This window comes from Gracilinanus agilis, chromosome 2, assembly GCF_016433145.1.
Source record: "Gracilinanus agilis isolate LMUSP501 chromosome 2, AgileGrace, whole genome shotgun sequence".
In the NCBI taxonomy this organism is placed as follows: Eukaryota; Metazoa; Chordata; class Mammalia; order Didelphimorphia; family Didelphidae; genus Gracilinanus; species Gracilinanus agilis.
The window spans coordinates 708350153-708362635 of NC_058131.1; the positions used below are offsets into that span (position 1 = coordinate 708350153).

The following is a 12483-nucleotide window of genomic DNA, read 5'->3' on the forward strand; positions in this document are numbered from 1 at the left end:
CAGGCCGATGTAATTTTAGCATCTTCTTTTTGATGGACACGTTCGGTTTATTTTTCTTGGAGAAATGGCCCAGGATACACTCATAACAAAAACATACTAAGGGGGGCCGAAGACACAACATTGGAGAGATTGCTTCCCCAGCTGGGTTGCCCTGGGAGGTGGCTAATTCTTCTCTCATGCCGGATGACTGCAGCAGCATGGTAGTGGAGGGACCTGGGTTCAAATCCCAGCTATTTCTGCCTATGTGATCTTAAGGTCTCTTTCAGCTCCAAATCTCAGGCCCAGAAGTGGTCATTTGCCCAGTTCACCGACACTGAAATCATAGCTGAAATTGCAGACATGTTTGATGAAATCAAATCATTTTGTATCCCCAGCACTTAATAAATGTTTAATGACTGACTGAGGTCCATAGATTTTAGAGCTGGAAGGGACCCTCTGTGCCATTTACTTCATTTCCTTCTCCCATTTTACAAATGAGAAAATTGAGACAGAGATGTTGAGTCATTTGCCCAAGGTCACACAGGTAGTAAGAAGAAGAACCAGGATTTAAACTCAGGTCCTGTGATTCCAAATACAGTATTCATAGGATCTTATATCTGGCGCTAGAGAGAACCTCAGAGATCATTGGTCCATCCCTCTTCATTTTATAGAGGAAGAAATCAAAGGTCAGGTCAATTGATTAACTTGCCCAAGCTTGTGCATCAGAAGAGATCTCAATTCAAGTCCTCTGACCCTAGAGCCAGTTTTTCTGCTGTATTCTCTCTGGGATTCACCTCCCTCTTCTGTAGAATGAAGAGGACTCAGTGATCTCCAAGGTCCCTGCAAGCTCTGAGTCTGAGACTAGGATCCTGCTTTGGCCCCAGCTCCAGCGAATCATGTTCAATTCAATCTGAGATGCGTCTCATTTTTAAAACCAAATAATCATCTTCATCATTTTAAAACCTCCGAGTCCTGCTTTCCCCACCCTCTCCTTCCATTCTCCAAACTGAGAAGTTTTCCCTTTCAGAGTGCTTCAGGGCCGCCGCTTGGGCTTGGACCACGGAGGGTCTCAGTGGACGCTGCTGGGCTTTGCCAGGGGATGCCTGCGGTGCGAGGTCCAAGCCGAGCAGCAAGAGGGCACCGGGGCCCCCCATCAGCGGAACTCAGGCTTTGCATTGTCTTTCTAGGTAGCCCTGCCCGGCATCAACAAGCTGTCCATGCAAGCCGTGCTGGATTACCTGTACACCAAGCAGTTGTCGTCTTCTCTGGACCTGGACACACTTGAATTAATCACCTTGGCAAACCGATTCTGCCTGCCACACTTGGTCGCTCTTGCAGGTGAGCTCTTCCTACCGGCTCGGGGCAGCTGCCGTAGCGGTTGTTGAAATACTAGTGGAACACACTCCATTTTTTTTCCTCCATGAATTTTTCTCTAGCAAAAGCGATGCATTTCCTTTTACAACATGACAAACATAGACGTGTGTATTATGTGACGATACGTACAACCTGTATCGTACTGCCTGCCATCTCAGGGAGGAGAGAGAGGACATGGTTCATAAAATGTCAGGAAATGATTATTAAAATTGTATCTAGGGAGCAGCTAGGGGACTCGGTGGATTGAAAGCCAAGTCCAGAGATGGGAGGTCTTGGGTTCAAATTTGGCTTCAGACACTTGGTAGCACAACTTATTTAACTCCTGTTGTCTAGTCCTTACTGCTCTTCTGCCTTAGAACCAATGAATAATATTGATTAGAAGGTGGTAGGTCAGGGTTTAAGAAATAATAAAAATGGAGCACATACTATTCTTCATTTTATTTCCTCTGTGGATTTTTCACTCAGTAATATATGTCTTTTCTCACAACATGATGAACATGGGCATATGTATGCACATATATGACAGCATATGTTCAACCTATATCATGTTATCTCATGGAGGATGGGAGGGAGAGAGAAGACATAGATCACCAAATGTTAGAAAACAAGGATTAAAATTGTATCTACAGGGGGCATCTGGGTAGCTCAGTGGATTGAGAGTCAGGCCTAGAGACGGGAGGTCCTGGGTTCAAATGTGACCTCAGACACTTCCCAGCTGTGTGACCCTGGGCAAGTCACTTAACCCTCATTGCCTAGCCCTCACCACTCTTCCACCTAGGAGCCAATACACAGAAGTTAAGGGTTTTAAAAATTGTATCTACATGAAATCTGGAAAAAAATTAAAAATAATAATAGCAGAACACACAGAATCCACCATCCCAGGAACTTCCAAGCAGAGGAATGCCCTTTCTTCAATGTGTCCAAAGCTGCCCTGTCCCCAGAGGATGCCAGGATGCTTCTGGACCTGGAAGGTGTGCTGCCTGGGAGAGGAGGTGGCCTTGGGTCTGCAAGCTTAGGCTTACTCAGTCTTAATGAGTCCGGACCCCGTAGAGGACTCGAGGTCCCTGGTTAAGGTTCAGACTGGTGCACAGACAAGTCTTCCCCGGGGGATAAATTGTTCAGCCACATCAGCCCCCAAAGCCCAGATCATCTAATAAGTTAAAGATGGGTTGAGAGGTCTGGGAGTGGAGCAGACTGATACTAAATGTAGATGGAATGTGAGCTGGGTTCCTTATGGGGTCACAGAATGGGGATCAGATGGCTGATGGGATTGTGGAATGTGGGTCAGATTACTGATGGAGTCCTATATGATAGAGAGAAATCCAATTCAGCAAACCTTAATTAAGTAATATATTATATATACATATAAGTAATATATAATAAAATAGTATAAATAATAAATAAAAAATCAAGAATTTATTAAATGCTTACTGTGTGCTAGACACTGTTCTAGGTACTGGGCAGATAAAACAGTCCATCAAGGAGCGTTTATTATATGCCTGATGTATATCAAGCACTAAGTATGCAAAACAATGAACAAACACTTAGTAAGCGCCCACTGTGTGCTAGGTGCTATGCAAGGTGCTGAGGATACAAATTCAAAAAGAAACCCAATACCTCTTCTCATGGACCTTAAAAATTCTACATATGTCTTGCCCCTCCCTTCTGCTTGGGAATTCTGGGTTCACCATTAAGTAAAAACGAGGCAGTTTGAGGATGGAATAAAAAAGTGTTATATCATCAGCTTGAGTACCTCTTGTGTGCTTAGCTCTAAGATAGATTCTGAGGGGAACAAGAGATGAGGCATGGCCCCTGCCCTTCTGGATCTTACAACATCTACGGGTTGTTTTTCTTCCTTTCTTTCCTTTCCTTTCCTTTCCTTTTTTTTTTTTTTTTTTTTTTTTTTTTTTTTTTTTTTTTTTTGACCAAAATGGGGACAGAGGTAGGATCAGAACTCATGCCCTTTTCACCCTACCGTTCCTTCCAGTAGAGAAGCATTGAAGTTTATTGAGCAGGAGTGGTATAAAAAGATGTCTCTGCCCCATGAAGGTTGGATTGGAGGGAGCAGGGGAGGGGAGAGGAAGTGAGGAGATCTGCAGAAGAGAGAGAGTTGATTTCAATACACTGGAGTAAGTGGGGATGGAATTATTAGAGTCTAGAATTAATTGGATGTGGAATGTGAAGCAGAAAGGAAGGAATTTCCAGAAATATTATAGGAGGAAATAAGGCTTAAATTTAGTCTAAAGTGACCGCCCGTCTCAGCCTTCAAACCACTACTAGGATATGCCACGAGAAGGACAGAACCTTGCACACAGTAGGTGCTTAATAAGTGCTTATGGAATTTAACTTGCTCCATTCAAATTTAGCACCCAAAGAAAACATGTTCCCAGTAAGCAGGATGGATAAAGTGTTAGCTAAAACTAGTGAAGGAGCCAGATCCCCAAATGGACAAGAAGCCTATGTCATTACTGCTCCTCAGAAGGACCCGGGTATCCCTAGCTGGTGCGGGTCATGGTCAAACAAGTGGACTTGGAGTGGGCAACGTCAAGTGTGAAGCTTCCCTGGAATGCTCAGGTTGTTGGCCACTGTGAACGAGTCTCTGCTTCTCGCCTGTACCTTCGGGAAGTCAACCAAGGATCCACCAAATTCAGCCCGCTGGTGAAGCACGCACCATGTTTTAGATGCTGAGGATACGATGACAAAAAAATTGGCACTAAATAACTCTTGCCCTCAGGGAGTTTAGATTCTCCTGAAGGTAAAAAATAATATATATCAATATTAATAGTATTTCTAGAGCACCTACTGTGTGCCAGGCAGTGTACCCAGTGTTTTACAATTATTATCTCATTCGATCCTCACCACCACCCCAGGAGGTAGGTGCTATTACAAATCCTATTCTATTTTTTGTTTTGTTTTGATTTGCAAACTTAATTTTATTTTCATTTCCCAGTTTTCTTTCTTTTCACCTCTCCTCTACCCATTAACAAAGCAAGAAACGTGATACCCATTATACATATGAAGTATGAGCCCATTTTACAAATGAGGAAACTGAGGCAAAGAGTTTCAGTGACTTGCCCAGGATCACCCAGCTAGTAAGGGCCTGTGGCTCAATTCTCCTGGTATAGCACAGTGCCTAATGGGCCACCTGGTGGTCAAATACGTGCCATGCTTTGCCAACCTTGAAAGCCCTCTCGAGATGTTAAGTGATTGATGTTCTTATTCTAGAGCAGTAAACAGTGCTCACCTCTTCCTGCCTCCTTTTCTCCCTCAGAGCAGCATACGGTGCAGGAGCTGACCAAAATGGCCATGAGTGGGATCGGCATTGAAGGAGAGGTGCTGTCCTACTTGGAGTTGGCCCAGGTTTGTCACTGTTCGCTTTCCCCATTTGCTGTGTCCTCCTCCAGGGGTCTCCATGCTCTTCCACCTTCCTGTCCCAGCATCTGTCCAAATCAAGAAGTCCCCGAGGGTGGCCCAGTGAATCTCCAGCCCAGATCTGAGAAGTTCAGGTTCCATTGGCTTCTTGCCCTGCTGGATGTCATTCAACTTAACAAGGATTCCCTTCCCAAGCCCCCAAGAACCATTGGCCCATGGCACCATCTTCCTGAGTGGAAGGACCTGGCTTTGCCATTGAAGAGGAAGGCTTGATTCCTCCTCCCTCACCTGCAAATCTCTGCTTAGACTCATGGTGTCCTATTTGTGTCTTCTGCAATGAATGGTTTTTTTCTGTATTTATTAATACTGATTCTGAGAAATCTGCATGGACTGAGCATAAGGAGGTCTCTAGACAGGGGTCAGAGACCAGGCTGATCTCTTCCTGTCTCTGGCACTATAAGGCAGAGTTCAAGTTCCTTCTTCGGGGCACTAGGTGGGAGCTATGTGACTCAGTAGATAGAGTATCAGCCCTGGAGTCAAGAAAGATCTGTGTTCAAATCCTATCTCAGACATTTACTAGTTGTGTGACCCTGGGCCAGTCACTTAACCCTGTTTGCCTCAGTTTCCTCATTTTTAAATTGAGCTAGAGAAGAAAATGGCAAACCACTCCAGTATCTTTGCCAAGAAAACCCCAAATAAAGGGGTCGCGGAGAGTCAGACACAGCTGAAACATTGAAATAACAATAACTGAGGGGTGCTGAACTTCTTAAAGATGAGGATTCCTATATTTGCTTTTTTTTGTATCACTAGCACTTAGCACATTGTGCTTAATAAATGCTTGTTGTCTGAACAGTATCAAAACCCCAAACGCCATGCCCAGGAGAAACCTCTTCTACTAGACTAGACCCTTAGTAAGAATCCTCTTGGTACAGGGGAATTGGGATGAGAAGATCCTAGAGGGACGGCTGGCTTTGTCAATGACTGGCTTCAGTGGCCCCTCCTCCCACTCCCCCCTTCCCAAAAATGAGGGAGTGGGATTTCTTCTTAAAGATCCCTTCCTGGTCTAAGTCCATGTTCTGCCCTTCCATCTGCCACCTCTCTGGCTTTGCCTGGTCTGTTTCCCATACCTCGAATGTGTTTTCTTCTCACGTCTGGGAACCTTTAGGTCCCTGCAAGGCTCATCTCCAGTGACTGTTCCTGTTTCCCTATTCTGATGGCACTGCCCCCCACACAGAGACTTGGCTTTCATATTTTTGATTTGTCTCTGTATCGTCCCCTAGTAGGACGTAGGCTCTGTGGGGACGGGGGTTGTTTCTTTTTCCTTTGCATCCTCAGAGCCAAGCATAGTCATTGAAAGACTTGATGAATTGAAAATTCCTATAAAAACAAGCCCTTTTCCCTGCTGATGTCTCCTCCCACTTGGCCCTTCTCTCTTTGTGCCCAAACTTAAGGACAGTGAGTGACCTTTCTTCCTCTCCCCTCTGCAGTTTCACAATGCCCATCAGTTGGCAGCGTGGTGCCTTCATTACATCTGCACCAACTACAACAGAGTTTGCGCCAAGTTTCGCAAGGAAATCAAAGCAAAATCTACAGGTGAGAGACCCAGTTGTCCAAAGAACCCTAGACTCTTTGGTGGTGCCAGTGCTCCTCCGTGTCCTTAGAAAGACAGCAGAGAAAATATAGGAAGATTGGTATGGGACTGGTTGAGAATTCATTAGAATCAGGATGCCCTTTCCTCCTTCTTTCCCTCCATCCTTCCCTCTTTCCTTCCTTCCTCCTTCCCTCCCTCTTTCCCTTTCTTTGTTCATTTATTTGTTCCTTCCTTCCTTCTTCCTTTCCTTCCACTCTCCCTTCCTTCTTTCCTTCCCTTCCTGCCTCCCTTCCTCTCTCCCTTCTTCCTCCTTTCCTTCCTCTCTCCCTCAATCTCTTCTTTCCTTTCTTCCCTTCCTTCCTTCTTAGTTTCCTTCCTTCTTCTCCTTTCTCCTTCTTTCTTTCTTCCCTTCCTCCTTTCTTTCCTCCCTCATGGTAGGAGGGCGTGATATTGGCCAGAAATAGCAGCTTCCCAGAAGCATGATAAAAGGGGCCAAGCAAGTGGGAAATCCCATTCACTCTGGATGAGTCCCATGTACAATTCCTTGGCTGCTCCTCTCAAACTGAGTTCAGCTGGGTGGCCCTTCTGTAGAGCCTCAGTAGTTTTGGAGTCCTCCATAAGTTTCTTCAGAGGCTAATTCTCTTTCAGACCAATGACTTGTCTAGACCAACTAGGTCAAGAACAAAAGGAGCCTTTTTAGTATTAAAAAAATTCTCAGATCCACACACTTGATATAAACTGTGCCATCAACACGGTGGTTGTGAAAATGTGAGAGAAAGCTCCCTTTAATTCTGGAACAATTTAAAACAAATTGGAGTTTTCTGAATCACAACTTTCTCTCTATATATTTGAAAAGGCAAGATGCACAAAGGTGCAAGAATCTCCAGAAGTCATGCAGACTTACGTAAGATGTGGAGTCATACTCAGTAGTATGGTGGCGCTAAATAAAGTTCCAGGCACAAGTGCCTGGTGGGCAGAAAAATTCACTGATCTCTGGCAGCCCACAAGTGAGGAACCTCTGCTCTAGAATCACATACAACTTGCTCTAGAATCACAGACTGATGCTTGTTTCTTAGATTCAAACAATCAAATTCTTTTTCTCTGCTTAGACTCCAGACCCCCCCAGCCTAGAATTTTTTTTAGATTTGTGACCTCGCTCATTTTCTAGACCCAAAACATGGCACTTTTCCCATACTCAGAGTATGGCTCTTCTGTCTTCTACTCAGTGCCCAATCCTTCTTCTATACTGTCAAACATTCTTTCTAGACCCCCCAATCTAGTATCTTCTCTAGCCTTACCACAGAGTGCTTTTTCTAGACCACCAGATGTTTTTTTCTGGATTCATAGCCTGGTACTTTTTTCTCAATTCAAATAAAGCCTCATATACTTTTGATTATCTCTTGGCTCTGTGCTATTTCAAGTCTTACCCTTTATGCTTTTTTTCTAGACTCATAATCTTAACTTTTTTTTTCCTCCAGACTCACACCTAATACAAGACTTTTTCCAAACTCTTGATTTGCTGGATTTTTTTTTCTAGATTTGCTGGTGGGGGCTTTTCTTATAATCACAGCCTGGTGGTTTTGCTAGATTTAACAACCTAATATTTTTAGCTTTCAGGCCCAGCACTTTTCCTAGATTCAACCCATTATTCTTTTCTGGACTCATAGCCCTAATCCTAATTCCAAGCTTAATCCTTCTTCTTGACTAATGGCCTAATACTTTTTTTCAGAATTCCACCCTAATACTTTTTTCAGACTTTCAGCCTGAAGATTTTTCTAGTTTTGCTGCCCAAGTCTTTTTCTAGACTTGGCCTTATTTCTAGACTCCCAGTCTTAGTATTTTTTTCTACCCTCATCATCTAGCAATTTTTCCGACATCATCACCCAAGACTTTTTCTAGGCTCTTGCCTGGATGCTTCTTTTTTTCCTGGACTCTCCAGAATTCTTTTCTAGCCCCTATAATCTAAAAACTAATATTTTATCAAGGTTGATGCCTTAATATTCATCTAACCAACTGTTACCTTGCCTAGGCTCATGCCCTAATATACTCTCTTTTTTCCCCTTTCAACCTTTACCTTCCATCTTAGAATGGATACTACTGAGTATCGGTTTCAAGGCAGAAGAACAATAAGGGCTAGGCAATGGGGATTAAGTGACTTGCCCAGTTCCACAGCAAAGAAGTGTCTGAAGCCACATTTGAACCCAGGACCTCCCATCTCCAGATGTGGCCCCCCTAAAACACTCAATAGACTTACCTCTCTTGACCCTGACCCTCTTTCTGGACTCACGACCCAGCGTCTTTTTTTAGACCTCTTTCTAAATTCATCCATCTTTCTCCCTCCTCACTGCCTAATTCTCTCTCCCCCAGACAATCAGGAATACTTTGAGAGGCACCGCTGGCCGCCCGTTTGGTACTTGAAGGAAGAAGATCATTACCAGCGTGTAAAGAAAGAGAGGGAAAAGGAAGACCTCGCCCTGAACAAGCACCATTCCAGACGGAAGTGGTGCTTCTGGCATTCTTCCACAATGGTAGCCTGAATAAGCAAGGAGAGAATCCTAGAAAGACCCGCCCATTCCCCCAACCAACAGCAACAGCCACAACACTACTGTAAAATTAGTCGTCGTCGTCGTCGTCCTAGAGATGAGATATAGGTCAGGTTTCCGCCACTGATTGGACTCTCCATCTGTGCATTTTAAAATCCAGAAATATTAAAAGCACAATCTCCCCAGAAATGAGCCTGGACGACTGACTCTGATGCTTAAATTGCATTCCTTCCACTAATATGTATATTTTTGGTTAGGGAGCGTAATAAACTTAGTCCATTATGACAATTTCTTTTTATACAGAAAATCCAGCATTCACATTTCAAATTCCAAATTGGAAAAAAAAAATATTTTTCTACCGTCTTGTGTACTTTGTCGAGACAAAAATACTATGTATTACTTAATTTTACAGGCCACAAATTAACCGCGAGGAGCCAGCCCCGTAATTAGGTTGTAACTCTTGGCCCACAGACGGACACGAGCGCCGAGGCATCATTACCTAATGAGACGGTTATTCCCACAGTTGGAAGCGAAGAATCGGAATGCAATTCCCCAAAGTGTGAGCTAGGGAGTGTTTAATCTTTGTCCTTCTGAGCAACGTTGGTATAATTAACAAGTCAACTCCAGGAGCGGGTATCTACAGTATTTGCCGTGTAAGTGGTAGTAATTATATGATTATGTGTGCCATGTAAAATATAGTGATAGCAAATATTCTGTTGTTGAAAGTGTCTAGATTCGAGAGGATAATCTTCATAATCATTAGAAGGGCTTATTAAATCCCAGCATTATCCAGGGCCCACTCGCTGATGGACCTGAATACAAAGAAAGATAATTACGCTGTTCGTATTTGGGTGGCTGTCATGGCTGACGGGGTGGGCTATTCCTTGATCCTTGCCGAGTTTCTGCGTGTGAACCTTCTCTGTTGACTGGAACCAGAGGTGGGGGGCAGGGGGAGCTCCTGGCCCCTGACTCGTTTGTGCGGTGTGCTCGCATCTCATCCCCACCCCACGCTGGGTTGCTCTGCGGTGCCCTTCCCCGGGGATATCACTGTGGAACTCAGTTCCCCATTTTTGTTTTTCCCAAGAAGAATTCATTCAGCTGCCCCTTAGCTGGCATTCTCTTCTAAAGCCCGAAGGCACCTGGGAAAGGAAGCATCTTACTGGAGACTAGGAGAGCCGAAGGATCGCCGAGAACCCCGTGGCTTGGAACAGCTCCCTCTTGAGTTGTGCCCATCGGAACTCTCTTCGGTGAAGTAGAAGGTCAGGAGCTGGGAAGCTTTCCCGCCGAGCAATCTCCATAACCATTGACATCTCCATAACCGAAAAATGAACAGCCCATACGATACAAGATTCCAAGGACCCAGCTTCATACCCACAATGGCCCTGGGGACAGTATGGTGGGGTCAGGGCTGGTTTCCCATTCATTGGTCACTTGGTATCCTCACATGAAAAAGACTCTTTTTTTCTTCTTCTTCCATCCTAGGGTTAGAAAAAGAGGCAATTGAACACAAACCCCAGTGCTGCAGATCAGGAAGAAATTTCCAGATGACAGCCATATGCATTTTAAAAAAATATATTCAGGTTAGAAATGGAATTTTCATTCCTGGCTGTAGTAGCACCCCAGGGCAATAGAAACTACTTAGCATTGAGTGACATCAGGGACCCAAGCTTGGAGGAGAGACGTCTAGAAGGAGAAGCAGAGGAGTATTTGGTACCCCCGACCCTGGATGAAAGAGGTCTGTAGAAAAAGGATGACTACCTGGATAAATCACCGGTCGGTAGGTGGGGTAGGTAGGGAAGAGGGGAGTAAGAATGAGAAGCTAAACATCAAAATGAGTCAAAAATTTAAATCTCTTCCATCCTGAAGTAGTGGTGTGTTGGGTTCGCAACAAAAATTGCTAGTTGGTTTTGTCCAATCAGAGCTCTTATTCGAATGTAATCTTGCCAAAAACCATAATGGATGTATACTGGTGGCCCTGGGGGATATGCAATAATATTCACTCGACTTTGTTATCAGCTGCTGAAACCAAGTGGCTGGTTCATTTGGTTAATGCTGGCTATGGCCTTCAACCTTGGTGGTTTTATTTTATGTTTTTTATTTCACAGAAAGCCAATAAAATTGTTTAGCTATAAAATACCACTTCCAGCTGTTTGCTTTGTCAAGAAGAGCAGGCTTGTGGACCACTGGGAAAGGTCACTCTGGATGGGGGGGACCAGGACCTGCATGAAGGCCCATCTCTCCCCTCAAAGGGAGGGCCTGATGGTGGCAACTCTTGGGTGGGGATCTGGCTGTCCATTGGCTCTCTACAAGAGAGTTACTTAGGGCTTGGGACCTGGACCTCAGAGGTCATCTCATTAAGTCAACAGAGATCCAGAGTTCAAAAGTACCCTTGATGCCATGCAGTACAATTCTCTTCACTTTACAGGGGAGAAACCGGAGGCCCAGGCTGAGAGGTCTGGTCACTCCAAGGTCACACAGGTAGTCAATGGCAAAGGCAGCTTATAAACTTTTGACTCTAAATACAATGTGGAATCAGAAAGATCTGAGTTCAAATCCAGCCTCAGACACTCATTAGCTGTGTGTCCCTGAAGGGTCTTTCTCATCCTTAGTATCTTCATCTGTAAAATGGGGATCATAAGCACATCTGTCTCACAGCTATCAGGATCAGATGAGATCATTTATTTCAGTGCTTTGGGATCTTTAAAGAGCTATGTAAATACTATTATTAAAAAGAAACCAGGCAGAATGGTAACTTCTATTCAAATTTATCAGGGAGGAAGTTGTGGCTTACTTCTGACATATTTAAGGTGCCCTCAGACTACTCTCCCAGACACCACATTCTCTCTCTCTCTCTCTCTCTCTCTCTCTCTCTCTCTCTCTCTCTCTCTCTCTCTCTCTCCCTCTCTCCCCCATCTCTGTTTCTGTGAGTCTCTCTTCCTTTCTCTATCTCTGTCTGTGTGTCTCTCACACAACACACACATCTCATACACCCTCCCGACCCAGCCCACCAGAGTTATCCCCTAACACCACATACCCAGCATCATACCTCCCACCTCTTTGTCTTTGCACAAACTGGAATTCTCTTTCTCCTCACTTCTACCTTCTGGAATTCTCATTTATTTCCCTTTGAGACTTAACTCAATTGCCCCTTCTGCCTTTCCAGTTTCCCTAGCCCCACCTTCCCCAAATTGCTTTCTGCATTTTTTTTTAACTTTTACCTTTTATCTTAGAATGGATACTACTAAGTATGGATTCCCAGGCAGAAGAGCAGTAAGGACTAGACAATGGGGGTTAAGTGACTTGCCCAGGGTCACACAGCTAGGAAGTGAATCCAGGACCTCTCGTCTCCAAGCCTGGCTCTCAATCCACTGAACCACCTGGCTGCCGCGTGTATTTTTAAAATGTTCTTCTCTGAACAAGTTGCTCTTTTCCTTGCCCCTGGAGGTTAAGGTCAGTTTAACTATTGTCTTATCTACCACCTAACCCTGCCCAGTTAGCATAGTGCCTGGAACATACAAAGTGCATAACGAGTGCTTGTAATTAAGTCCAATTCCCCATCCTGCTGGCATCGTGCCTCCCTCCAGTATACCTGGACATGCATCCTTAAGAATTTCCCAGCGTCCC

General features: G+C 44.5%; 1 protein-coding gene across 1 annotated transcript in view; it reads left to right on the forward strand.

The window, feature by feature from the left end:
- The window catches only part of RHOBTB1 (Rho related BTB domain containing 1), a 104623-nt gene extending 93630 nt beyond the window's left edge, over window positions 1-10993 (forward strand). The window contains exons 7-10 of the mRNA XM_044659215.1: window positions 1167-1317; window positions 4625-4713; window positions 6213-6318; window positions 8684-10993. Coding sequence (XP_044515150.1) covers window positions 1167-1317; window positions 4625-4713; window positions 6213-6318; window positions 8684-8853 — 516 coding nt within the window. The 3' untranslated portion in view covers window positions 8854-10993. The remainder of the gene's footprint in view (window positions 1-1166; window positions 1318-4624; window positions 4714-6212; window positions 6319-8683) is intronic.
- The last annotated feature ends 1490 nt before the right edge of the window (window positions 10994-12483 follow it).